At 61.9% G+C, this 27,034-nt stretch overlaps 3 protein-coding genes across 12 annotated transcripts in view; 1 reads left to right on the top strand and 2 right to left on the bottom strand.

The window, feature by feature from the left end:
* Nucleotides 1-1,760, bottom strand: part of WNK3 (WNK lysine deficient protein kinase 3) — a 55,180-nt gene extending 53,420 nt beyond the window's left edge. For 3 of the 5 annotated variants that reach the window (XM_038381225.2, XM_038381219.2, XM_038381223.2), the window contains exon 1: nucleotides 42-359. The gene's annotated coding sequence lies outside the window, so the exon portion shown is untranslated. Of the gene's footprint in view, nucleotides 1-41; nucleotides 360-1,675 lie in introns of those variants that run through there. The other 2 variants (XM_038381220.2, XM_038381226.2) reach the window with 2 other exon arrangements.
* Nucleotides 1,761-6,426: 4,666 nt separating this feature from the next.
* TSR2 (TSR2 ribosome maturation factor) lies at nucleotides 6,427-12,101 on the top strand. The gene is made up of 5 exons (XM_038381644.2): nucleotides 6,427-6,617; nucleotides 10,313-10,403; nucleotides 10,875-10,966; nucleotides 11,175-11,348; nucleotides 11,524-12,101. Exons 1-5 carry the CDS (start codon nucleotides 6,537-6,539, stop codon nucleotides 11,608-11,610), a joined length of 525 nt encoding a protein of 174 aa, XP_038237572.1. The 5' UTR covers nucleotides 6,427-6,536; the 3' UTR covers nucleotides 11,611-12,101.
* FGD1 (FYVE, RhoGEF and PH domain containing 1) lies at nucleotides 11,908-26,450 on the bottom strand. 6 transcript variants are annotated; one of them, XM_043501534.1, is made up of 19 exons: nucleotides 24,604-26,449; nucleotides 23,654-23,706; nucleotides 21,435-21,608; nucleotides 21,092-21,281; nucleotides 20,474-20,894; nucleotides 19,970-20,059; nucleotides 19,076-19,224; nucleotides 18,742-18,898; nucleotides 16,913-17,051; nucleotides 16,159-16,217; nucleotides 15,763-15,909; nucleotides 15,460-15,552; nucleotides 15,048-15,143; nucleotides 14,721-14,751; nucleotides 14,376-14,462; nucleotides 13,945-14,070; nucleotides 13,681-13,827; nucleotides 12,896-13,039; nucleotides 11,908-12,567 (listed from the first exon to the last, which is right to left on the bottom strand). In XM_043501534.1, exons 2-19 carry the CDS (start codon nucleotides 23,697-23,699, stop codon nucleotides 12,287-12,289), a joined length of 2,577 nt encoding a protein of 858 aa, XP_043357469.1. In that variant the 5' UTR covers nucleotides 23,700-23,706; nucleotides 24,604-26,449; the 3' UTR covers nucleotides 11,908-12,286. The 6 variants fall into 6 exon arrangements, with proteins under 6 accessions (XP_043357469.1, XP_043357468.1, XP_043357466.1 ...); XM_043501533.1 differs by having other exon boundaries at nucleotides 23,654-24,023; XM_043501531.1 differs by lacking the exon at nucleotides 23,654-23,706 and having other exon boundaries at nucleotides 12,896-13,036; nucleotides 24,604-26,450.
* Between the last annotated feature and the right edge of the window lie 584 nt (nucleotides 26,451-27,034).

Below are 27,034 nucleotides of genomic sequence, written 5' to 3' on the forward strand. Positions count from 1 at the left end.
CCTCCTCCCCTTTCCCTCACGAAACCCCCGCTCCTGCCTACCAAGATTGCAGGACTTCAATTAAATCCTTAAGGGGGTGGATTGCTCCATCCCTCCATCTCTGTGCCTGGGCTCCCCCCAACAAGGCAGCCAAAGGAGGGGCAGTGCATCTGGGGAGAAGACCCCCCCCACCCACCCACCCACACTCTTCCTCCCGAGGAAGAACTTCCGGGGGACAGCAAAAACAGTCTGCCCAGCAGGTGAAGAAGCAATTCTTTCTCCTCCACCCTCTGTCTGGGCTGTGCTATTGCCAGCAGAGTCTCTGCCACAGAGGAAGGAGTTTGTAGGTGGGGTGGACCATCTGCCCCAGCCAAGGGGGAGAAGGATGGAGATGGGGAGGGGGTGAGATAAAGGCAGATTACCCGGATGTCTCCTTCCCCTCGTCCCCCCTCGGGGAGAATTCAGCTGTGATACCTCAGAGGTGTCAAACCCCTGCAAAGTTAAGAGAGAATCTGTCAATATCCACTTTTCCCCGGCCACATTTAACTCAGCCCACTAATGCTTTATTGGCATGGCGAGGTGCCAAAGTGTGAGAGGCGCGCGCGGACATGCACAGAAGATTCCCAGACCCTTGTTAGCCACGCACACAACACCCTGTTGGCTCACACACACTCAACCTGATTCAATGCACATTTCCACTGAATGCATCCGATGAAGTGAGCCGTAGCTCACGAAAGCTTATGCTCAAATAAATTTGTTAGTCTCTAAGGTGCCACAAGTACTCCTTTTCTTTTTGCGAATACAGACTAACACGGCTGCTGCTCTGAAACATGCCGGATACTGGTACTAAGGTAGCGTCTAAGAGTTGTGCAAGGCCCTGTGTACACCTGTAACAAAAAGATGTACGGTGTGCCATCCCCTCCCAGATGTGGGAAAAAGAACCCAGGCATCCTGGTTCCCAGACCTCCCACCACACACACACTCTAAGCACTAGACCCCACTCCCCTCCCAGAGCAGAGGATGGAACCCAGGAGTCCTGACTCCCAGCTCCCTCCCTAACAGCTCTGAATTCCCAGGGTCTCCCTATCATTCTGCCCATCGGCCACTGTGCCCCGGGGAACACCCTGCCGCTTGCAACCCGACACCCCGCACTCCCATTGCTCCCACAACCTACACCCCACCACCACGGACGCATGGTCCCCAAAGACTGCACGGCCCTGTCGTATTGATTCCTGCATATGTGGAGCTGGGGGGCGGGTCTCTTCATTCACCCCCACCAAATAAGGGGCCCCAGCTTCTGACCCTCCACCCAGTCCTCCCCAGACACATGTGCCCCCCTTCTTCCTTCCCCACCCCCTCCCTGCACCCCAACTCCCTCCCTGGGCCCGCGCCATCCCAAGGACCCCCCCTCCATTTATCTCATTCCCTCCCTTTATTCCACTCTCTTCCTCCCCCATGTACCCCATTCCCCTTCCTCATTCACCCTAAATCCCCCAAGTCCCCCCCGTTCACCCTCCTCCATAGGCCTTATTTCCCCTCCCCCATTTACCCCATTCCCTTCTGCATGTCACCCCGTTTACCCCTTCCCCCCATGCCTCCATAGTCACCCACTCACCCCCTTCCCCCTCCTCTTTTCCCCTCCCCCACTCCTTCCCCCCACAGCCAGGGGAGGGGAGGGGGCAGGCGCGAGACGCACCGTCTCCAGCACGAGGCGCCCCCGGGCGGGGGAGGGGGGAGCGGGCGCGTGCTCCCCGCGCTGCTGCGAGCTCCAGACTCATTGGTCCGGCCGCGGCCCCCTCCCCGCCCTGTCTGAGCGCAAAGCCTCGTGGGAGTTGTAGTCTTCCATGGACTCTGCGGGGGAGGGGGACTCAGGGACTCTCTCCAGGCAGCCATTTTGCCAGCCCTGTGAAATAGGGGGGCCCCCCGGGAGGGGCCCCCTTACACCCTCAGGCCCCCCCACACCCCAGGGCCTGTTACTGCATCTGCCGCTCTGCCCCCTTTCCGCGCAGAGACACCGTAACGCGGGAGGGACACAAAAAGCCAACTCACGCCAAGGGGGCAGCCCAAGATGGCCGCCAGGCAAAGCCAGTTCGCTCCCCACCCAACACGGCTGCCAACAGCGTGGCCGCCCACAGCAGCCAACCCACCAACATGGCCAAATTTGCTCCAGAGCCAACATGGCTGCCAACCTGGTCCCCCACCCAACATGGTTGCCAACCAACACAGCCACACACAGCGGGTATGGCCAATTCCCTCCCCACCCCCAACACGGCTGCCAGCTGACACGGCATGACTGGTATGGCCAATTTGCTCCCCAGTCAACATAGCCAATTCATTCCCTGCCCAAAACATGCTTCGTTCAACCAACCCAATCTACTGGCATGGCCAATTTGTTCATCACCCACCATGGCCAATTCACTCCCCACCCAGCATGGCTGACAACCAACATGGCCTGAGTGGCCAACCCATAGGCATGGCCAATTCACTTCTCACCCAACATGGCTGCCAACCAACATGGCTTCCAGAAGTAGTCAACCTACCGGCATGGCCAGTTTGCTCCCTGTCCAAGATGGATCTTGAGAGCCCAACCAAGCCCCCCGGTGCTGATAGAGGACTAAGTAAACCTAGACCAGTGGTTCTCAAACTTATGTACTGGTGACCGCTTTCACTTAGCAAGCCTCAAAGTGTGACCCCCCCCTTATAAATTAAAAACACCTTTTAATATATTTAACACCATTATAAACGCTGGAAGCAAAGCGGGGTTTGGGGTGGAGCCTGACAGCTCACAACCCCCCATGTAATAACCTCATGACCCCCTGAAGGGTCCCGACCCTCAGTTTGAGAACCCCTGACCTAGGACGATCCCTGCCAGGGCTTTGCCCAATGATGGGGATTCCACAACCCGCCTTGGGAGCCATTTCCACCACTTAGCTCCCATTTAAGTTAGGAAGTTTTTCCTGATCTCTAGCCCCAATCTCCCTTGCTCCAGATGAGGCCCCTTACTTCTGCCATCAGCAGACATGGAGACAAGGCCTCTCCCGAACAGCCCTTCACAGATCTAAATCCTGTTATCAGGTCTCCCCTGCCCCAGTCTTCTGCTCTCCAAACTAAACATGCCCAGTTTCTAACCTAGCCAGGTACTTTACTTTTTTACTTGTGCATGTGAGTTTTCCATCCTAAGTGAAGTTCTTTGCACTTCTCTTCACTGACTCTCCCCTTGCAGAGCTCAGACCAAGGTGAGGTCGTCTTAATTCAAATCCTGTCCTCCAGAGCGCTGGCTATCTATCCCAGCCTGGTGTCACCTGCACATTTTACAAACCCGGTCTCCACTCCCTTCTCCAAGTCATTCATGACAGTGTTGAAAAGGGCCAGGACTAGGACAGATCCCTGCAGGACCCCACTAGAGGTGCCCTCCCAGTTTGGCAGCAAATCCTTGATAACAACACTTGGAGACCAGTTTTTCCACCAGTTCTGCACATCGGGCCCACATCTCCCAAGTTGGCTCCATTCTCTGCCCTGGGGGCCAAGGTCAAGGGCATCCCAGAATGTGCTGTACCCTGGCTTTTACAGGGTCCCTAAGCTTTCCCCAAGAGCTGGCTGCATGTTTTTTCCCCATGTGTTCCCAAGCAGCAGACAGCGTCTGTATGGCCTGAAGCTACTGTCCCATTAGTCCAGCTTGAATCTCTCTGGTTCCGAGTTCCAGTGTGTGTCCACTTCCCTGATGAAGGACTGGCTCTTCCCATCAGTCACACTAAGTCCAGTCCGGGCTTTAGGGTCTGACCCAGATAGGTGGAGCGGTGCTACCTGACTTTTTCCAAGGAGAGAGGCCCAGAGGCCGGGCTGTTGGGGGCGGGGAGGCAATCGTACTGGGGTTCTGGGCTCAGGGGCTGCCCCAAAACGTCTGTAACTGGGATGAAATTACAGGGGCTGAGCTCCAACAAACATGATGTACCAGAGGCCCAAATTTCTCTCACTTCCCTGCCCCACACACTCCCCCTCTACTCTGCTGCCCCCACACCCAGCTCCAACCTCTCCCCCAGGCAGGCGATCACCACCCCACCAGGGGCCAGGCAGGTCTGGGAGCTCCAGATCCCCTCTTCCTCCTTTGCATCTCTGCTAACCTGGGAAGCACTGAAAGTTCAGACTCTTCTGGTACCCCCTGGCTCTACTTTGCCCCAAGAGTTGGGGGTGCCCACTGGAAAGACTGAAAAGGTGTGTGGGGAGGGTCTTAAAGCAGGTGCATGGGGTTGCAGCACCACTCAAATTTGGTCTGGCCACCCCCTGTCATTGGGCCACATGGGAGGGGTGTCTAGGACAAATTTCCAGTTCCAGCCAGAGGCCCAGAGGGAGGTGTGTGTATGTGGGTGTCCCCTGCCTCCCTGCATTGCATCCCTGCCTAGGTGATATCCATCCCAGCCGTGTCTTGCTTTCCCCCTATCCCCAGAGAAGGACTCAACCCAGTGGGGAGTGATAGGAAGTGGGTGGAGATTGCCCATTCTTCCAACACTGGTATCCCACCACATCCACTTAGAAGCACTTAGAGGAGAGGAAAGTGATCAGGAACAGTCAGCATGGATTCACCAAGGGAAGGTCATGCCTGACTAATCTAATCGCCTTTTATGATGAGATTACTGGTTCTGTGGATGAAGGGAAAGCAGTGGATGTATTGTTTCTTGACTTTAGCAAAGCTTTTGACACGGTCTCCCACAGCATTCTTGTCAGCAAGTTAAGGAAGTATGGGCTGGATGAATGCACTATAAGGTGGGTAGAAAGCTGGCTAGATTGTCGGGCTCAACGGGTAGTGATCAATGGCTCCATGTCTAGTTGGCAGCCGGTGTCAAGTGGAGTGCCCCAGGGGTCGGTCCTGGGGCCCGTTTTGTTCAATATCTTCATAAATGATCTGGAGGATGGTGTGGATTGCACTCTCAGCAAATTTGCGGATGATACTAAACTGGGAGGAGTGGTAGATACGCTGGAGGGGAGGGATAGGATACAGAAGGACCTAGACAAATTGGAAGATTGGGCCAAAAGAAATCTAATGAGGTTCAATAAGGATAAGTGCAGGGTCCTGCACTTAGGATGGAAGAATCCAATGCACCGCTACAGACTAGGGACCGAATGGCTCGGCAGCAGTTCTGCGGAAAAGGACCTAGGGGTGACAGTGGACGAGAAGCTGGATATGAGTCAGCAGTGTGCCCTTGTTGCCAAGAAGGCCAATGGCATTTTGGGATGTATAAGTAGGGGCATAGCGAGCAGATCGAGGGACGTGATCGTTCCCCTCTATTCGACACTGGTGAGGCCTCATCTGGAGTACTGTGTCCAGTTTTGGGCCCCACACTACAAGAAGGATGTGGATAAATTGGAAAGAGTACAGCGAAGGGCAACAAAAATGATTAGGGGTCTAGAGCACATGACTTATGAGGAGAGGCTGAGGGAGCTGGGATTGTTTAGTCTGCAGAAGAGAAGAATGAGGGGGGATTTGATAGCTGCTTTCAACTACCTGAAAGGGGGTTTCAAAGAGGATGGCTCTAGACTGTTCTCAATGGTAGCAGATGACAGAACGAGGAGTAATGGTCTCAAGTTGCAATGGGGGAGGTTTAGATTGGATATTAGGAAAAACTTTTTCACTAAGAGGGTGGTGAAACACTGGAATGCGTTACCTAGGGAGGTGGTAGAATCTCCTTCCTTAGAGGTTTTTAAGGTCAGGCTTGACAAAGCCCTGGCTGGGATGATTTAACTGGGACTTGGTCCTGCTTTGAGCAGGGGGTTGGACTAGATGACCTTCTGGGGTCCCTTCCAACCCTGATATTCTATGATTCTATGATTCTATGATCCACCACTGTCGTCCCTTTGTGGAATAGTAGCACGTATCCGGGGCCTTGCAGGCCCTGCAAAGGAGAAACCAGAACTGTGGCATAGTCTAAGTGAGATGTGTGTTATTGACCCAGACACACCAAGCCTGGGACGGAGGGGGGTCAAACAGCATGGAGGGCGAGTCCTCTGGAATAGCCACCCTTGTACCAGCGCCCACTTCCCAGGGAGCAATTCTGCAGAGACCACCTGCCACCGCAACCTGTGCAAGACCCAAGCAAACAGACCCTGGAGAACCACAGGGAGGAAGACGTGGATTCTGTTATGATTCCAGTTAGAGCCATCTGTCGTCCACCATAATTTGCGTCATGGTAACACCTGCCAACCCCATGCGAAATCAGGAACTCCAGTTGTGCGGGGCGCTGCACAGACCCCTCCAGACTCAGATGTGGTCACTAAATCGGAAAATCGGGGGGAGGGGGAGTCCCCAGAAGGGGCCAGGAGATAATCTAGCCTGAGCCCCTCGCCGCAGGGTTTGCAACCCAGGGCAGCGCCCCACCAGAGCCCGGCGGGGGGGGGGGGCGGTCTCCGGCCGCAGAGAGGGAGAGCCGGACTCGAACCCACGGTCCCAGCGCAGAGCCACCGATCGATCGACGAGCCCGGCGTGCGATTGTTGACGGCGGCCGGGGTAGGGGATCGATGCTCTCCGCGCTCGGTTCCTGCCGCTCGCCCTGGCGCCCCCTGTCATGGCGGCGCCCAGGGAGGAGACACGTGGCCTGTTCAGCCAAGGAGTCCGGGCGGTGCTGGGCAGCTGGGCCGCGTTGCAGGTGAGAGCGGGGGCCGATGGGTGGGGGGCAGAGCGAGTCCCGGAGCTGGGGGCGGGGCGGCAAAGCCAGGCTTGGCCCCCTATAAAGCCTCCCAGGCCCTATAGAAACACACAGAAAGGGTCAGGCCCCTTGTAGACCTCCCCTCCGGACCCTATAGAAACATGCAGAAAGGGCAAGGCTCCCTATAGGCTCCACCAGACCCTATAGAGACACGCAGAAAGGGCCCGGCCCCCTTTTGCCCCCCTCCAGACCCTATAGAATCACGCAGAAAAGGCAAGGCCCCCCCAGACCCTGTAGAAACACGCAGAAAAGGCAAGGCTCCCTCCAGACCCTATAGAAACAGACAGAAAAGGCAAGGCCCCCCAGACCCTATAGAAACACGCAGAAAAGGCAAGCCCCCCCAGACCCTATAGAAACACGCAGAAAGGGAAAGATCTTCCTATAGATTCATCTGACACTATAGAAAGATGCAGAAAGGGCAAGGGTCCTCCAGACCCTATAGAAATATAGAGCGATGGCAAGGTCACCATAGAAACACCACCAGGCTCTATAGAAAAATAGAGACACGGGAAGGTTCCCTATAGACACCCCGTCCAGACCCTCTAGAAACACAGAGAGATGGCATGGTCCCCTATAGAAACACAGAGGTCTCAAGACCTCTTGACGTGATTGGAATAACAGAGACTTGGTGGGATAACTCACATGACTGGAGTACAGTCATGGATGGTTATAAACTGTTCAGGAAGGACAGGCAGGGCAGAAAAGGTGGGGGAGTAGCACTGTATGTAAGGGAGCAGTATGACTGCTCAGAGCTCCGGTACGAAACTGTGGAAAAACCTGAGTGTCTCTGGATTAAGTTTAGAAGTGTGTGCAACAAGAGTGATGTCATGGTGGGAGTCTGCTATAGACCACCGGACCAGGGGGATGAGGTGGATGAGGCTTTCTTCCGGCAACTCACGGAAGCTACTAGATCGCATGCCCTGATTCTCATGGGTGACTTTAATTTTCCTGATATCTGCTGGGAGAGCAATACAGCGGTGCATAGACAATCCAGGAAGTTTTTGGAAAGCGTAGGGGACAATTTCCTGGTGCAAGTGCTAGGGGAGCCAACTAGGGGGAGCGCTTTTCTTGACCTGCTGCTCACAAACCGGGTAGAATTAGTGGGGGAAGCAAAAGTGGATGGGAATCTGGGAGGCAGTGACCATGAGTTGGTTGAGTTCAGGATCCTGACGCAGGGAAGAAAGGTAAGCAGCAGGATACGGACCCTGGACTTCAGGAAAGCAGACTTTGACTCCCTCAGGGAACAGATGGCCAGGATCCCCTGGGGGACTAACATGAAAGGGAAGGGAGTCCAGGAGAGCTGGCTGTATTTCAAGGAATCCCTGTTGAGGTTACAGGGACAAACCATCCCGATGAGTCGAAAGAATAGTAAATATGGCAGGCGACCAGCTTGGCTTAATGGTGAAATCCTAGCGGATCTTAAACATAAAAAAGAAGCTTACAAGAAGTGGAAGCTTGGACATATGACCAGGGAAGAGTATAAAAATATTGCTCGGGCATGTAGGAAAGATATCAGGAGGGCCAAATCGCACCTGGAGCTGCAGCTAGCAAGAGATGTCAAGAGTAACAAGAAAGGTTTCTTCAGGTATGTTGGCAACAAGAAGAAAGCCAAGGAAAGTGTGGGCCCCTTACTGAATGAGGGAGGCAAGCTAGTGACAGAGGATGTGGAAAAAGCTAATGTACTCAATGCTTTTTTTGCCTCTGTTTTCACTAACAAGGTCAGCTCCCAGACTGCTGTGCTGGGCAACACAAAATGGGGAAGAGATGGCCAGCCCTCTGTAGAGATAGAGGTGGTTAGGGACTATTTAGAAAAGCTGGACGTGCACAAGTCCATGGGGCCGGACGAATTGCATCCGAGAGTGCTGAAGGAATTGGCGGCTGTGATTGCAGAGCCCTTAGCCATTATCTTTGAAAACTCGTGGCGAACGGGGGAAGTCCCGGATGACTGGAAAAAGGCTAATGTAGTGCCCATCTTTAAAAAAGGGAAGAAGGAGGATCCTGGGAACTACAGGCCGGTCAGCCTCACCTCAGTCCCTGGAAAAATCATGGAGCAGGTCCTCAAAGAATCAATCCTGAAGCACTTAGAGGAGAGGAAAGTGATCAGGAACAGTCAGCATGGATTCACCAAGGGAAGGTCATGCCTGACTAATCTAATCGCCTTTTATGATGAGATTACTGGTTCTGTGGATGAAGGGAAAGCAGTGGATGTATTGTTTCTTGACTTTAGCAAAGCTTTTGACACGGTCTCCCACAGCATTCTTGTCAGCAAGTTAAGGAAGTATGGGCTGGATGAATGCACTATAAGGTGGGTAGAAAGCTGGCTAGATTGTCGGGCTCAACGGGTAGTGATCAATGGCTCCATGTCTAGTTGGCAGCCGGTGTCAAGTGGAGTGCCCCAGGGCTCGGTCCTGGGGCCCGTTTTGTTCAATATCTTCATAAATGATCTGGAGGATGGTGTGGATTGCACTCTCAGCAAATTTGCGGATGATACTAAACTGGGAGGAGTGGTAGATACGCTGGAGGGGAGGGATAGGATACAGAAGGACCTAGACAAATTGGAGGATTGGGCCAAAAGAAATCTAATGAGGTTCAATAAGGATAAATGCAGGGTCCTGCACTTAGGATGGAAGAATCCAATGCACCGCTACAGACTAGGGACCGAATGGCTCGGCAGCAGTTCTGCGGAAAAGGACCTAGGGGTGACAGTGGACGAGAAGCTGGATATGAGTCAGCAGTGTGCCCTTGTTGCCAAGAAGGCCAATGGCATTTTGGGTTGTATAAGTAGGGGCATAGCGAGCAGATCGAGGGACGTGATCGTTCCCCTCTATTCGACACTGGTGAGGCCTCATCTGGAGTACTGTGTCCAGTTTTGGGCCCCACACTACAGGAAGGATGTGGATAAATTGGAAAGAGTACAACGAAGGGCAACGAAAATGATTAGGGGTCTAGAGCACATGACTTATGAGGAGAGGCTGAGGGAGCTGGGATTGTTTAGTCTGGAGAAGAGAAGAATGAGGGGGGATTTGATAGCTGCTTTCAACTACCTGAAAGGGGGTTTCAAAGAGGATGGCTCTAGACTGTTCTCAATGGTAGCAGATGACAGAACGAGGAGTAATGGTCTCAAGTTGCAATGGGGGAGGTTTAGATTGGATATTAGGAAAAACTTTTTCACTAAGAGGGTGGTGAAACACTGGAATGCGTTACCTAGGGAGGTGGTAGAATCTCCTTCCTTAGAGGTTTTTAAGGTCAGGCTTGACAAAGCCCTAGCTGGGATGATTTAACTGGGACTTGGTCCTGCTTTGAGCAGGGGGTTGGACTAGATGACCTTCTGGGGTCCCTTCCAACCCTGATATTCTATGATTCTATGATTCTATGACCCCCCCCCCCCACGGTCCCTACAGAAACACACTGCAAAGGTGAGGTCCTCTGTAGGAATTCTCCCTTCCTGTCTCTACAGGAACACAGCGGGCTGGCGAGGTCCCCCATAGTCCCTGCCCCCAGGCTCACACAGCCCTCCCACAGAAACATGGCGAGATAGCATGGTCCGGTCTAGTACAGCCAGCGTGCCGAAGCCGAGCCCCCGGTTCGCAGACCCAGGCTAAGGGGTAACATCCGCACTTCTCTCCCTGGGGCAGATCGCGGTGGAGCATGGCTTCGGTGGGGCACACGGCGGGGCGAAGGCCGAGTGGCTGGTGGGCGTGGTGGAGCAGTATTTCCACAGCAATGGTGAGACCCGACAGCCCCTCAGGGCCCAGCTCCTCATGGCTGAGCAGTGCTCGGCCCCCCCAAGATTGCAGGGAGTCTGTGCCACGCCTCCATGAATGGGACCCAGTCTTGGTTGGTGGGGGTCTAGTGGATTAGAGCAAAGGGAGCCAGGACTCCTGGGTTCTCTCCTCGGTTCTGGGAGGGGAGTGGGGTCCAGTGGTCAGAGCAGGGGGCTGGGAGCCAGAAGTCCTGGGATCTCTCCCCGACTCTGAGAGGGGAGTGGGGTCCAGTGGTCAGAGCAGGGGGCTGGGAGTCCTGGGTTCTCTCCCCGTCTCTGAGAGGGGAGTAGGGTCCGGTAGGTTAGAGCAGCGGGGTGGGGAAGGAGCTGGGAGTCTTCCCCCAATCCAAGAATCCTTCACTCCTTTTCCAGACTAGAGGGTCCTGAAAGCCGCCTCCCGCCCTCCCCAGTTCTGAGTCTCCTTCTCTCTGCAGCGGCCCTGGAGCTGGACGAGGTGGAGGATTTCCTCGCCGAGGTGCTGAACAACGAGTTCGACACCATCGTTGAGGACGGCAGCTTGGCTGAGGTATCCCAGTCGCGTGTCCTAGCCCCCGTAGCGCTTGGGAGGAGGCAACTCCATCCATCTCTCAACCCTGCCCCGAGGGACTGCGAGAGTGAGGGCAGAGCATGTGGGGGGGGGTGTCATCCTGCCCTTGGAATTGGGGATTCTTGGAAGGAGGGGGGACACCCCCTGGCCTTTGATCCCATCTCTTCCCCTCCACCCTCCCCGCCAGGTGAGCCAGCAGCTCCAGTTGCTCTTTGCCCTGTGCCAGCGCGGCGAGGGGCCGGCCCTGACGGAAGCCATCGCCCGGCTGGCGTGGAGGCAGCAGGAGGTGGGCAGGGCAGCCACCCAGGCCCGACCCGCTGAGGGGAGCAGCAGTGAGGAGGAGGAGGAGAAGCCGGAGGAGGTACCAGCCACGGGGCCCAGAGCAGGGGCCAGGAATCAGGGATGGGAGCCAGGATATGCGACTGGCTGAGCCCGTGGGGTGATCTTGGGGGGTGGTAGGGAGATGGCTGGGCTCAATCTTGGGGGGGCTGCGGTTAGGATGGATCCCAGCTGACTTCTGCACCCCGTCCCTGCAGGTGATGGACTGCAGCAGCCCCGGGCCCCCCCCGGACCCTCCCCCGGCAGATGACGGCTGGACGGTTGTACAGAAAAAAAAGAAATGAGGGGTGACCCCCCCACCCCCACGTGTGGCTGGGGGGGCTTCGCTGCAGGGAGCTGGGCAGGGGAAGAAACCAGGTGTAGCCACAATGTGTCGCTATGGCAACAGCTGCGGGGGGGAGAATCCCTGGAGCTGAGGGGACATGTTAGTCTGGGGGAGGGGGAAGCTGGCGCCCCCTAGATGGGACAGGCCCCGCCCCCCATTCCCTGCCCCCCTGAGCCAGCCAGTCCCCTGCCCCTGGGCCGGGTGGGAGCTGGCGCCCCCCCATTCCCTGCACCTTGGCTGAAAACGAAACGACCCGAACAAAACAAAACCTTTATTAAGAAATCGGCTGATGGAGCTTTAACAACAACGCCTGGCTCCCAAGAGCTCTAGAAAATCCGGGCCCCCCCCAATCTTCTGGGGGGGGAGAGTTGGGGTGGCCCCTTGGATGGGAGGCCACCCCCTAGTGGCCAGCCACTGCATGTCAGCAACAATAAAATGGTCGTCTGCGAAGCGAGTGTCTGTCCCTGGAGCGCCGCGTGAGCCGAGGGGACAGGACGGGAGTGAGCCAGCATGTCGATCCCGGGGGGGGGGGGGGCAGATCACAGCTGAACAAAGGGGGGGTTACACCAAAGGGGGGGTTAACAGCTAGGCCAGCACTTGTGTGGGGAGGTGAGTTCAAAGTGCCTGAGGACAGTTCAAGTATCGTTTGTTGTGGGGGGGTCGGGTCCAGGCCAGCCCCCCGGCGCCGTCAGGTCCCCTCGGGGAGGGGCCCGGGGGCGGCTGCCGGCTCCCCCCGCCCGGCCCGGCTCAGCGCCTCCATCCAGCGCCGCTGCAGCCCCTCCGACTCGGCGCTGAACTGCCAGCACAGCTGGCTCTGGCGGATGGCGAACGAGTGACGCCGGTCGAGCCGCACCCCCGGCTGCGGGGCCGACACCTCGAAGCCGATCAGCGGGAGGCTGCGCTGGGCCTTCACATCCTGGGGGGCCGGAGAGACGGGGGTCAGGAGTGAAGGGCAGGGGCAGCGGGTTGGCAGTGGGGTCCCAGCAGGGCTGCAGGTCAAGAGTGGGGGACACCGGTGGAGCAGGCGGGGGCCACGGGGCAAGGGCTGGCAGGGGTGCGGGGCGGGAGTAGGGGGCCTGGCAAGGGTTGGGGGGCAGAGCAGGCAGGGGCCAGGCCTGGCAGGGGGGCCCAGCAGAGCAGGTGGAGGCTAGGGGGTGGGAGTGGAGGGCCTGGCGGGGCGGGAGTGGGGAGCCATGGCCCGGCAGGGGTGCAGGGGTCCCAGCAGAGCAGGCGGGGTGTCCTACCTGGGGGGCCCCATAGACGTACAGCACCAGGGGCTCGCTCTCTGGGACAACGAACCAGCCTTTGTGCCAGGCCTTGGCGCCCGGCTCCATGTAGTGCAGGGAGCTGCAGACGACGCTGCGCTCGGCCACCTCCGACGCCTGCTTCTGTGGGGCGGAAATGCCCAGTAGTGTCCGGGGGCCCCACTGCGAGGGGGGACTCAGCAGGGGCCCGGGGGGGGAGCTGGGGGTGCCTCACCTCGAGGATGGAGTGGCGGCTCGGGGGGGATCCCGGGGGGGGCTTTGGGGGACTCACCTCGAGGATGGAGCAGCGGTTCGGGGGGGGCTTTGGGGGACTCACCTCGAGGACGGAGCGGCGGCTCGGGAGGTGATCCTGGGGGGGCTTTGGGGGACTCACCTCGAGGATGGAACGGAGGTGCGGGGGGGGATTCCGGAGGGGGGGACTCACCTCGAGGATGGAGCGGAGGTGCGGGGGGGGATTCCGGAGGGGGGGGACTCACCTCGAGGATGGAGTGGTGGTGCAGGGGAGATCCCGGGGGGGGCTTTGAGGGACTCACCTCGAGGATGGAGTGGCGGCCCGGGGGGGGCTTTGAGGGACTCACCTCGAGGATGGAGTGGCGGCTCGGGGGGGATCCCAGGGGGGCTTTGGGGGACTCACCTCGAGGATGGAGCGGAGGTGCGGGGGGGACTCACCTCGAGGGTGGTGCGGGGGGGATCCCGGGGGGGACTCACCTCGAGGATGGAGCAGCGGCTCGGGGGGATCCCGGGGGGGTTTTTGGGGGACTCACCTCGAGGATGGAGCGGCGGCGCGGGGGGGGGCCGGGAGGCCCGGGGGGGCCGTGCAGCGCGGCGAAGCAGCCCCCACACACCCGGTTGGGCCGGTTGTTGTCGTAAAGCAGCCGGGCCCGGAACTCGGAGCATTTCCCGCAGACCACCTGGGGGAGCCGGGGGGGAGCATGAGACCTGGGGGGACCCCAAGACAGGCCCAGCCCAGCCAGGGGGTCCTGGGTCCCAGCCCCCCATCCCGTTCCCGCCCCGCCCCCGGGACTCACGCGCCCGCAGGCCCGGCAGTGGTGGCGGCGTTTGGTGAGGGCGGCGAAGGGCTCCTGGCACTGCATGCAGAGCGTCACCTCGTTCTCCCGGATCGGCGTCGGCGCCCGGCGGCCCAGCTCCCGGCCCTGCACGGGGACAGCGGCACGGGGCCTCACATGTGCGCACACAGGTCCCGCCCTCGCCCCCCCGGGCCTGCGCGCACACGTGCAAATCCTGCCCTCGCACACGTGAATATGGGTCCTGCCTTCGCACGATCAGGACCTGCCCTTGCACGCACACCCCCAGGTTGTGCCCTCGCATCCCCTGGTCCAACCCGCTCCTGCACATCCCCAGTTCCCTCCCTTGCACACACAGGTTTCACCCTTGCACTTGCACCCCTAGGTCCCACCCACACTCAGCCATCCACGCACGGACACACACGTGTGCTCACCAGCAATCCAGCCCAGGGCTCCTCCTCTTCCCGGGGGACAGCTCCCACCGGCATCTGCTCCAGCTTCAGGATCGTGGCCCGAATTGCCTGGGGGGGGCAGGGGAATGAGAAGCGGGGAGGGACGTGCCCCTCCCGTGGCAGCCCCCCCGCCTGTGCCCCCCACAGCAGGCCCTGCCCTGGCCCAGGACCCTCCCCACTGATGGGGAGGGTGGGAAGGGTTGTGGGGGCAGGTGAGAGGTGACCCTGAGCTGAATCCCGCCCCTCCACCCTGCCCCCCCGAGACACCACTCCCCAGATCCCCCCCATGCCGGGGGAAGGGGGACAGTCCCAAGGCCCCCCAGGTACCTGGATCCAGTCGTGTTTTTCTTCCTCCGTCCTAAAGGGCAGAAACAGGAACACGGAGGGGGGTGTTAATGGGGGGTGGGGTAGACGTGGGGGGAGGGGTACTGGGCTGGGGAGGGGGAATAACCAGCCTGTGGAAGGAGGCAGAGGGGACACCAGGCTGGGGGTGTCGGGGAAGGCTGGGGGACAGGGAGGAGACGGCGGGAGCAAGGGGGGATCCCGGGGGGAGACACCAGGCAGGATGGAGATTGCGGGGAGCAGGGGGGAGACAAGGCAAGGGAGCAGTGGAGATATGGGGGGGCAGTGGGGACACTGGGGGGGTCTCCCTACCTCGCCTGCAGCTCCAGCGAACGCTGCTTCCCTGACACCAGGAAGGTCCGGGGCAGGTTGATGCCACTCGACTCCTTCACCTGCGGGACAGAGACACTGGGATGGGAGCGGCCGGATCAGAAACGCCCCCCATGTCCCCCCTCAGTCTGGGGGGGTAGGGAAACTGAGGCACAGGGGCCTGGGCAAGGGAGGGAACCGGGACACAGGAGGATACCAGAGGAGGGAGGGATACCAGAGCAGGGGGGGCGCAGAGAAGGGGAGATAGCAGAGGAGGGAGGATCCTGGGGCGCAGGGGAGGGGGGATACTGCGGGGCAGGGGGATGGGGGGGCAGGGAGATGGGGGTGCAGGGGGGGAGGATAGCGGGGGAGGGGAATGCCAGGGGGGATACCGGGGGCTGCGCTCCCCACCCACCTCCATCCCCTCCACGTCGATCCGAGCCCGGACCCCGAATTTCTGACCGAGGAGCCACAGTTTGGGGACGCAGCAGAGCAGCCGGTCGTTGAACTGGGGAGAAGGGGGTCGAGAGGGGGTCAGAAGTCACCCCCAACCCCCAGGGGTCAGAGGTCACCCCCATCCCTGGGGGGTAAGAGGTCACCTAACCAGATCCTCCCTTTGTACAGAGGTCAGCAAGGGAGCCCCCAGGGGTCAGAGGTCACCCAGCCAAGCCCTTGCCCTCATCTGGGGGTCAGAGCCCCCCGCCCAGGGGTCTCTCACCAGGATCAGGTACCGGTCATGTGTGGTCCCGTTCTTGGCCGACAGCTTGAGGATGTGGCCTTCCTTAATGAGCTCGTTAGTGGGGCTAACGATGTCCTCCTCCCCGCCCAGCAGCTCGTACACCTTCAGCAAGGAATGCATCCGTTCCTGGGGGCGAGAACGGGGGTCGGTCCAGCCCCGCAGCCGCCCTGCCCCCCAGCTGGCTGCATCTCGTGGCCAGGGGAGCCTCCCCGTGCGGCGTTTGGTGCAGCTGTTCCCCCCGCCCCGCCCCAGAGGTGGCTGCATCTCGGTGGTGGGCGAGCCGTCCCTGTGGCATCTCCCTACGCAGCCCCGCCCTGCTCCCCGCAGAGCGCCCCCTAGCGCCCAGGCCGGGACTCGCACTCGCACCCGTCGTACCGTTTTGCGGATGGCGGCGTTCGAATGCTCCGCGGCCGTCGCGATCAGCTGCAGGGACTCTGCGAACGGGGCCGAGAGACGGGGTGAGTCCAGGAGAGCCCCCGCCCCGCCCCCGCCCCCGCCCCCGCAAATACCCACAGAGCCCCCTGCCCCGCCCTGCCCAGCCTGCCCCCCGATACCCACAAAGCCCCCCGCCCAGCCTTTCCCCCCAGATACCCACTGGGACCCTGCCCCTGCCCCCAGATACCCACAAAGCCCCCCGCCCAGCCTGGCCCCCAAATACCCACAGAGCCCCCGCCCAGCCTGCCCCCCCAGATACCCACTGGGACCCCGCCCCTGCTCAGCCTGCCCCCCAGATACCCACAGAGCCCCCCACCCAGCCTTCCCCCCCAGATACCCACCGAGCCCCCTGCCCCCGCCCAGCCTGCCCCCCCCAGAAACCCAGAGCCCCCCATCCCACCCTCACCCAGCCTGCCTTCACCCAGCCGGCCCCCCCAGATACCCACAGAGCCCCCCGTCCCCATCCAGCCTTCCCCCCCAGAAACTCACAGAGCCCCCAGCCCCCGCACAGCCTGCTCCCACAAATACCACAGAGCCCCCTGCCCCCCCCAGCCTGCCCCCCAGATACCCACAGAGCCCCCCACCCAGCCCCCGCCCAGCCTGCCCCCCCAGTAACCCAGAGCCCCCGCTCCCGCTCAGCCTGTCCCCGCAGATACCCACAGAGCCCCCGCCGACACCCCAGCGCCCCACTCACTCTCTGCATCCCGGCTGTCTGGGGCGCCGGGGGGCAGGCGCTGCAGATAACCCTTGAGCAGAAGCTCGTACCGGGGGATCCTCTGGACGGGCTCCAGCATGTGCTGCTGTAGGGTGAGATTCCCGCAGGCCTCCTCCATCTGCAAAGGGGAGGGTGAGCCCGGACTCCTGCGTTCTCTCCCCGGCTCTGGGAGAGGACCGGGGGCTGGTGGGTCGAAGCAGGGGGGCTGGGAGCCCGGACTCCTGGGTTCTCTCCCCGGCTCTGGGAGAGGAGTGGGGGCTGGTGGGTCGAAGCAGGGGGGGCTGGGAGCCCGGACTCCTGGGTTCTCTCCCCGGCTCTGGGAGAGGAGCGGGGGCTGGTGGGTCGAAGCAGGGGGGCTGGGAGCCAGGACTCCTGGGTTCTCTCCCCGGCTCTGGGAGAGGAGCGGGGGCTGGTGGGTCGAAGCAGGGGGGCTGGGAGCCCGGACTCCTGGGTTCTCTCCCCGGCTCTGGGAGAAGAGCGGGGGCTGGTGGGTCGAAGCAGGGGGGCTGGGAGCCAGGACTCCTGGGTTCTCTCCCCGGCTCTGGGAGAGGAGTGGGGGCTGGTGGGTCGAAGCAGGGGGGCTGGGAGCCAGGACTCCTGGGTTCTCTCCCCGGCTCTGGGAGGGGAGCGGGGGCAGGTGGCTTAGAGCAGGGGGGCTGGGAACCAGGACTCCTGGGTTCTCTCCCCGGCTCTGGGAGAGGAGCGGGGGCTGGTGGGTCGAAGCAGGGGGGCTGGGAGCCAGGACTCCTGGGTTCTCTCCCCGGCTCTGGGAGAGGAGCGGGGGCTGGTGGGTCGAAGCAGGGGGGCTGGGAGCCCGGACTCCTGGGTTCTCTCCCCGGCTCTGGGAGAGGAGCGGGGGCTGGTAGGTCGAAGCAGGGGGGCTGGGAGCCAGGACTCCTGGGTTCTCTCCCCGGCTCTGGGAGAGGAGCGGTGGCTGGTGGGTCGAAGCAGGGGGGCTGGGAGCCCGGACTCCTGGGTTCTCTCCCCGGCTCTGGGAGAGGAGTGGGGGCTGGTGGGTCGAAGCAGGGGGGCTGGGAGCCCGGACTCCTGGGTTCTCTCCCCGGCTCTGGGAGGGGAGCGGGGGCTGGTGGGTCGAAGCAGGGGGGCTGGGAGCCCGGACTCCTGGGTTCTCTCCCCGGCTCTGGGAGAGGAGCGGGGGCTGGTAGGTCGAAGCAGGGGGGCTGGGAGCCAGGACTCCTGGGTTCTCTCCCCGGCTCTGGGAGAGGAGCGGTGGCTGGTGGGTCGAAGCAGGGGGGCTGGGAGCCCGGACTCCTGGGTTCTCTCCCCGGCTCTGGGAGAGGAGTGGGGGCTGGTGGGTCGAAGCAGGGGGGCTGGGAGCCCGGACTCCTGGGTTCTCTCCCCGGCTCTGGGAGGGGAGCGGGGGCAGGTGGCTTAGAGCAGGGGGGCTGGGAACCAGGACTCCTGGGTTCTCTCCCTGGCTCTGGGAGAGGAGTGGGGGCTGGTGGGTCGAAGCAGGGGGGCTGGGAGCCAGGACTCCTGGGTTCTCTCCCCGGCTCTGGGAGAGGAGCGGTGGCTGGTGGGTCGAAGCAGGGGGGCTGGGAGCCCGGACTCCTGGGTTCTCTCCCCGGCTCTGGGAGGGGAGCGGGGACAGGTGGCTTAGAGCAGGGGGGGCTGGGAGCCAGGGCTCCTGGGTTCTCTCCCCGGCTCGGGGAGAGGAGCGGGGGCTGGTGGGTCGAAGCAGGGGGGCTGGGAGCCAGGACTCCTGGGTTCTCTCCCCGGCTCTGGGAGGGGAGCGGGGGCTCGTGGTTAGCGTGGGGGCAGGGAGCCTGGATGCCTGGGTTCCTCACCTGGATCTGGTGGACAATCAGCTTGAAGTGGGTGGATCGCTCCATCCAGATGTTGACAAGCTCCATGGCCCGGTCGAAGTTCTTGACGTACTCCCCGTACATCTTGAGAAACGGTGCCAGCTTCTGCAGTATGTCCCCTATGCGGGGGTACCTGTCCCTGGGGAGGGCAGGGGGTGGGATCAGAGCTGGCGCCCCATGTCCCAGGCCCCACTCCCCGGAGCCAGCCAGTCCCCCATGCGGCGTTATGTGCGGCGGTTCCCCAGCTGCCCCGCCCCAGAGGTGGCTGCATCTTGGCGACGTGTCACAGGCCCCCCCCGGCCCACAGCTCGCTCACCATTCCTGCATGCGCTTCTCCAGCTCCGGCAGCAGGAACTGCTGATGGAAACAGTAGATGGAACAAATGTTGGAGAAAATCCCCATCACCACGTCGCCGGGGAAAGAGTTTCTGCTGCGGGCTTCCTCCAGGAGACGGGCACAGAACACCTGCGGGGCGGAACCAGTGAGCACCACCAGGCCCCCTCCCAGAGCCAGGAGAGAACCCAGGCGTCCTGATTCCCCAGCGCCCCCCTCTCTAACACCCGCCCTCACTCCCCTCCCAGAGCCGAGAGAGAACCCAGGCGTCCTGACTCCCAGCACCCCCCTCCTCTAACACCCGCCCTCACTCCCCTCCCAGAGCCGAGAGAGAACCCAGGCGTCCTGACTCCCAGCACCCCCCTCCTCTAACACCCGCCCTCACTCCCCTCCCAGAGCCAGGAGAGAACCCAGGCGTCCTGACTCCCAGCACCCCCCCCAACACCCGCCCTCACTCCCCTCCCAGAGCCGGGAGAGAACCCAGGCGTCCTGACTCCCAGCAGCCCCCTCCTCTAACACCCGCCCTCACTCCCCTCCCAGAGCCGGGAGAGAACCCAGGCGTCCTGATTCCCAGCGCCCCCCCAACACCCGCCCTCACTCCCCTCCCAGAGCCAGGAGAGAACCCAGGCGCCCTAGCTCCCAGCGCCCCCCTCCTCTAACTCCTGCCCCCTCTCCCCTCCCAGAGCCGGGAGAGAACCCAGGCGTCCTGACTCCCAGCGCCCCCCCAACACCCGCCCTCACTCCCCTCCCAGAGCCAGGAGAGAACCCAGGCGCCCTGGCTCCCAGCGCCCCCCTCCTCTAACTCCTGCCCCCACTCCCCTCCCAGAGCCGGGAGAGAACCCAGGCGTCCTGACTCGCAGCCCCCAGTTCCTGGTACCTGATCCAGCAGGTGCAGTCGGGCAACGTAAGCCTTCTCTGTCTGCAGCAGCTCATTGGCGATGTGGAAGGCTTTCTGGGGGGCTGTGAGCTGGGGGGGCAGAGAGGGGGAGAGAGAAAGAGGTGTCAACCCCATACACACAATCCCGACCCCCAAGCCTCTGCCCCTCCATATCCCCACCTCACACACACAGACCTGCCCTGCCCCAACCCCAACCCCCCCGCCCCCAGCTCCCTCCCCTGGGAGTCAGGGCCAGGCGCTGGGGGGTGCCATGGGGCGGGGAGCAGGGCAGGGGGCACTGTCCCCTGACAGTCAGGGCCGGGTGCCATGGGGCAGGGGGCTGTGCAGGGGGTGCTTTCCCCTGGCAGTCAGAGCTGAGTACTGGGGGGCGCCATGGGCGGGGAGTAGAGCGGGGGGCTGGGCAGAGGCACTCTCCCCTAGCAGGCAGGGCCAGGCACTGGGGGTCGCCGTGGGGCAGGGGTTGGCCGCTCTCATCGATCTTACCTCCGGCGCGTTCGGTCTCCCGGCCTGGCGGGGCACCGTGCCTGGCACCGACACCCCATCGTCCCCGTTCCCCTCGTCCAGGTCGCTGTCCACCTCGGAGTCTGGGCAGGGGGGGGACCCCGGGCTGCCCCCCCCGTCACCCTCCCCCACGGGCCCCTCGTCCCCCCCGAAGCCCAGCTCCTCGCTGGGGGATGGGGAACTGATGCTGTCGAAGCCGCTGTCCCGGTTGGCCAGTTTCCCGCTGTGGGCCGTGGGGGACAGACAGGGGGCCTGGTCCCCCCGCCCGGCTGGCCCCGAGTCCTCCCCCCCCGGCAGACCCAAGAGAGCCAGCGACTTGGGGGTTACATCAGCCTCCCCAGGGCTTGGGGGGTCCGGGATGGGGGTGTGGGACGGCTGCTCCAGGGTCAGGATTACAGGGTCCCTGCGGGAGGAAGGGAAACTGAGTCAGGGCTCCTGGGTTCTCTGGGAGGAGAGTAGGATCTGGTGGGTTAGAGCAGGGGTGGCAGGGAGCCCAGACTCCTGGGTTTTCTGGGAGAGGAGTGGGGTCTGGTGGGTTAGAGTGGGGGTGGGGGTGGGAGGAGCCCGGACTCCTGGGTTCTCTGGGAGGGGCGCACTCACCTCTCAAACTTTTCGATGAGGGTCAAGACAGCTGTGGAGCCAGCTCCATCCTGAGCCTTGGGGTGCGGTGTCAGGGGGCTCCGGGAGCCCAGGCGGGGGTTGGCTGGGAGGGGGCGCGAGGGGGGCGGGGGGATGGGGGCCGGAGGCCACGGGGGATGGGTGCTCTGGAGATGACCTGGTTTGGGAGGGACTGGAAAAGGAAAGAGAGGAAAGGGTTAATGTACCCCCCCAGCACCAGGCTCCCCCAGCACCCCGCCCCCAATGCCCCCCCAGCAGCTCCTGCTGGCAGAGGCTGGGGCTGGAGCAGCCAGTTCCCCCACCCATCCTGCCCTGTGGGACTCACCCTGTGGTTTGGGGCCCAGGGCCCTCCTGGGCAGGGCGGGGCGGGGCTCCCCCCCGTCGCTGTGGGGCCCGGGGTCTGAGCGGAGGCGCTGGGCGCTCTCCGGACGCCAGGGTTCGCTTCGCGGCTCCAGGGACAGACTCTTGACCAGCAGCCGGGAGCCCTGGCCCGGGGCGCCTGGAAAAGAGAAGGGAGGTGGCTGGATTGAAGAAGGTTGGGGGGTCACTGTGCCTCCCCATCCCCAGCCACAAGTTTGCCCTGCCCATCCCCCACCAGCGCCCCCTCCCTGCAATTCCCCCTCCGCAGCCCCCCCCATGGCCCCTCCTTAGCAGGGTCCCCTCCATAGGTTCCAACCCCCACCCCAGCAGCTGCTGTCTGCGCCTGCCGGGGGGGGCAGAGAGCAGTGGGAGCTCCCCTCCCCCACACAGCGCACCCCTCATCCGGGGGGCCAAAGGTCAAAGGAGCAGAGGACAAAACGGCTGACCTTGGAGAAAGGATGGAACAGGGGACCCAGGCATCCGGGCTCCCAGCTCTCTCCAGCCCTGCACTCTAACCCACCAGACCCCCCCTCCCCTTCCAGATCTGCGAGAGAGCCCAGGAGCCCTGACTCCCAGCCCTGCCCCCCCAACCACTACACCTCACCCCCCTTCCAGAGCCGGGGAGAGAACCCAGGCGTCCTGGCTCCTGGCCCCCCCAGGATCACTCACCCCCACTAATCTCAGCTCTGGCCCCGTGGGGACCAGGGCAGGAAGGGGGAAGTCGGGGGGGGGGACAAGGGGGGAATGGGATCCCAGATCTTAGCAACGGCCTTGCCCAGGAGATACAAACAGACGGGATCCCGCTGGCCCAGAGAGGAGCTTAAGGTGGAGGGAACCGGGTGCGGGGGCACGGCTGTGATCCAGCCCTGGGGGGGGGGGGGGCTGGCTGGCTCATGGGGGCGGGGAATGGGACATGGCGCCTGTCCCGTCTAGGGGGCGCTGGCTCCCACCAGGCCCCAGGGCGGGGACTGGCTGGGTTCCTATTCAGGGCTTCCCCTCTAACCACATTTCTCTGTGCCTCAGTTTCCTTTGTCTATTCAGGCTAGCAGGCGAGGAACCGTCTCTCACTGCCGGTGCCCCACACTCCCTACTTGCAGCCCCTGCCCCCCCAGCCCTGCCGGTGCCCCTCACTCCCGACCCGCAGCCCTACCTGGTATCCCGATGCCACCTTAACTCCACCAGGTGCTGGCTGTGATTTCACCCACCTGGCTGCCTAGTAAGAACCTTGTCAGCCTTGGCACCGCCCCACACGCCTCTGCCTGAGGGTGTGGGGGAGAGACAGGCTCAGAGACCCACCCAGCCCCCCCAGTTCTCCTCACTCCCGACCCGCAGCCCCCTGCCAGCCCAGCCCCCCCAGTGCCCCTCACTCCCGACCCGCAGCCCCCTGCCAGCCCAGTCCCCCCAGTGCCCCTCACTCCCGACCCACAGCCCCCTGCCAACCTAGCCCCCCCGCCCTGCCGGTGCCCCTCACTCCCAACCCGCAGCCCCCTGCCCCCCCAGCTCTGCCGGTGCCCCTCACTCCCGACCCACAGCCCCCTGCCAGCCCAGCCCCCCCAGTGCCCCTCACTCTCAACCCACAGCCCCCTGCCAGCCCAGCCCCCCCACCCTGCCAGTGCCCCTCACTCCTCACCCACAGCCCCCTGCCAGCCCGTCCCTGCCCCCGCAGCCCCCCCAAGTTTAGCTGCTCTCTGTGCAGCAGCGACTTCAGAGGGTTAATGAACATCAGCAGCCAGAAAGCGGGCGGGGGGGGGGTGCAGGAGGTTGGGGCAGGGTCTGATGCCCTGGGGATGGGCCCCTGGGGGGGGAAGGGTCAGGGGGTCAGCAGGACAGGAGAGATGCCTGTCAAAATTGCCCAGGAATGAGGGTGTGGGGAGATGCAGGGGGTTGTGGGTAATATGCAAATATCACCACTGCAGCCTAAACCACAAATCTGAGCCATTCCATCTCAGCCTGTCCCCTAGCCAAAACCAGGAGTCCTGGTCCCCCCCCCCCCCCCCGAGCAGGGGGAAGAACCCAGGAGTCCTGGCTCCCAACACCCCCACTAGGCCTCGCACCATTCCCAGAGCAGGGGAAAGAACCCAGGAGTCCTGGCTCCCACCCCCCCTCACCCTGCTGTTAACCACTAGGTCCCACTCCCCTCCCGGGGGGGTGGGGGTGAGGGGAAGAGAACCCAGGAGTCCTGACCAGCCTTCCTCTGGACAATCACGGGGTCTCTCGCATCCCGAATCATCTGAGCCCTTGGGAACAATAACACTGTGGTTGTTTTGTTTTGCTGGAAATGTGTCGCAAGAGGAGGGTACCGCAGACAGACCGACCCTGAGCCAGGCTCGTCCCCTCCCGCTGGGTCCGCATGGAGGGACTGACACACACGCAGACGCTCCCTCCCCCCCGTGAGTCTTTGTTCCAGTCCTGGTAAACCCGTGCTTAGGCCAGTCCTTTCACCCCTCCGTGACTCAGTTTCCCCTTCCACCTCTGTCTTTGGGGCAGGAATTGTCTCCTGCTGTCGGGGCCTGATGGGATGGGCCCTGATCAGTCAGGGGGATTTGTACAGCACCTGGCAGGACAGGGGGTTGATCTCGGTCAAGGGGGGTGGGGAGGCCGGGAGCCAGGACTCCTGGGTTCTCTCCCTGTCTCTGGGAGGGGAGTGTGGTCTAGTGGTAAGAGCAGGGGGCTGGGAGCCAAGATGCCAGGATTCTCTCCCCGGCTCTGGGAGGGGAGGGAGGTCACAGAGCCATTCCCACAGTGATGAGACAGGGTCTCAGACCAGGGGCTGCCCACCCACCCCCCTGTGCCCTGGGACCCTTCCACCCCCAGCCGTCCAGGGCATGGAGCCGCTCTCACCCCGTGCGCCCAGAGGCAGGACTGGCTGGGTAGGGGCAGGGTTGAGTCCAGGGGAAGAGACAAATCTCAAAAACCTGGGGGGCGAACGTCACCTGTCACCAAAAACTGCAGCAGAAGGGACCTGAGTTTGGCATTGTCCCGGGCGCCCCAGCTCTAACCACTAGACCCCATTCCCCTCCCAGAGCCAGGGAGAGAACCCAGGAGTCTGGGCTTCCAATCCCCTCCCCCACTTGACAAAGAAATCACCCCCACACAGGTGTCCCCTCCCGACAGATTTCACAGCCCCCCCTTACCAGCTCGGTGCCCGCCAGCCCCGCTCTCCAGGTGATAGGAGAACCGCATGGCCTTGCACTGCTGGGAGAAGGATCCGGCTTGGTCCAGGCTGGGGATCCCGATCATACTGGCCCTCTGCATGTCTGCACCCCTCCCTCCAGGCCTCAATCCCCCCCCAGCTCCGGTCCCAGGCCCCCCCGAGCCCCGGGGATCTCGGGCCACATCCTCAGCCAGGGGTGTCCGATCCCTATCCGGAGGCTGGGAAGAGAGCGGAAGGTGGGCAGGCGCCTGCTCCCCCGTCAGCGTGGGGCTGGAGGCATGGGGAAGGGAGGGGGTCTGTTTTCTCCAAGGCTGGGATGGGGGGGCCTGGCTCACTTGGGCCCCATGCACCGCTGGCTTGCTGCAAAATCAGCTACCCCCTTCTCCGCCCACGAACCCAGAGCGAGGAGGGGGGGAAAAACACCCAGTCCACGTGGGATTTCCATCCACGCAGGCTCAGCCACGCAGCAAGGCCTCGGACGGCCCTCGTCAAAAAAATCCAGGGGTTCCTCCAGGTCAGGGGGGCCGCGCTGCAGCCGTGGCAAAAGGCAGCCACTTCCCCAGCTCCGGCCTTGCCAAACCCCGACCTCTTAGCTCCCAAGAGGTTTTCCTCGGTTGCCAAGCGCTGCTTTTGTGTGGGCCGTGCTGGAAACCGTCCCCAGCCAGATGCAATGTCCGAGTCGTCTTTAGTCAATCCCCCGACTCCCCACGAGGATCTCGCTCATTGCCCCGGAGAACGAGTTCTTCTCCCCCGCCACAGCGCGTGGGGCTGCCGATTCCTGGCTCGGAAATTCTCCCTCAGCCGAGAGGTCCCAGCTCTGCTCCTTCGAGGTTTCACATCAGTTGTACCCACCCATCTCCTCCAGGGAGGGTTCGCTCATCGGGAGCCCAGCTTCATGGCTTTTTGTAGTCAGGTTCGGATTTATTTCCCACCGCTTAAAAGGACGATCCAAACTGGTTGGCAACTCCCAGTTCTTGCTTCAGACATTTAAAATCAGTTGTAAACTCCCGTTTTCAGCTTTGAGCGCTTCCAGCCAGCTGTGAACGCCGATTTCTGGTGTCCTACGTTTCAAACTAGTTGCGATTTCTTGCCTTGTGAGGCCCTTCAGCCGGGCTGGAAACACGCAAGTCTCGCTTCGTCAATTACAAACTAATGGCCACCGCTGACAGCTTGGGTTCAGACCACTTGTAGACCAGTTGTCAACTGGGATTTCTTGGGTTCAAACCCGTTGTAAACTCCGATTCCTTGTTTCCTAATTTCCAGAACAGTTGTAAATCCCAATTTGCTGGTTTCAAACCAGGTGTCAGCTCCTGTTTCTAGCTTCGTAAGCTCCAAGCCAGTGCAAGCTCCGAGTCCTTGCGGAGCAGAGCCTGCGTTCCCGAGGGGTTATTGCCAAACAAAAGAGCCAACTTGGATGTTCACTGCGCTTCTTCGAAATCAGGCTGGCTGGCTATTTTAAGCAGGGAAATCCACCTCTGGGAGGCCAGGGATTTTTCTCCCAAGGAGGGGGGACCTCTGACATCTGCTGCTAAATCCAGCCCACGGCTTCTTTCCCTGCTTGCACATGGTCGGGGGGGGGGGGATTCCTCCTGCTCTGGGATAATATGCTTCAAACCACAGCAGATGGGAACAGTGGGGGAAGGATTTAAAGGCGCAGAGCCAGGCACTGGAAAGGAACCACACGCAGCAAGGAACGCCCATTGATTACAGACCTGCCAGACTTGCCTTCGCCATGGCTCGGGCCTGGCAGGCCCCGTCAAAGGCTTCCCGGCCCCGAGTCGCCAGCTGCCGGAGCATCGCTGGCTCACCCGCCTGGCCTGTTATACGGAGCGGAGGGGATTGGAGTGAGTGGGAGCTAGGGAGAGAACCCAGAAGTCCTGCTCCCAGCCCCCTCTGCTCTAACCACTAGCCCTCACTCCCCTCCCATGGCTGGGGAGAGAACCCAGGCACCCTGTGACTCAGCAGAGAGGCTGGTGCTGACAAGAGGAGCCATGCCTCTTGTAGTTAAAGGGAAGCAGGAGCTGCCTGGATTGGGTCCTTTGAAAGAAATCCCAGTTGGGCTCTGGAATCCCGGTTATTTCCTGAACTCCTGGAGGTTTTTAAACTCCCGCCTGTCGGCTCAGCCCCTGCACCACACGACCGGCCAGCCTCCCCAGCGCCGGGGAGAGAACCCAGGAGTCCTGGCTCCCAGCCCCCCTGCTCTAACCCACCAGACCCCATTCCCCTTCCAGAGCCAGTGAGGGAACCCAGGAGTCCTGGCTCCCAGCCCCCCAGCTCTCACCCACTAGATAACAGCATCTACACAAAGTGGGCCAACCCCATCTGAGTACAAACAGACCTTTACTGTGTTTGCCTGATGCCCTGGGCCTGGGGCCAAGAGCTGGTCCCTGGGGGTGAGGGATCGCAGCTCC

The sequence above is a fragment of the Dermochelys coriacea genome, chromosome 23 (assembly GCF_009764565.3).
Source record: "Dermochelys coriacea isolate rDerCor1 chromosome 23, rDerCor1.pri.v4, whole genome shotgun sequence".
NCBI classification, from domain to species: Eukaryota; Metazoa; Chordata; order Testudines; family Dermochelyidae; genus Dermochelys; species Dermochelys coriacea.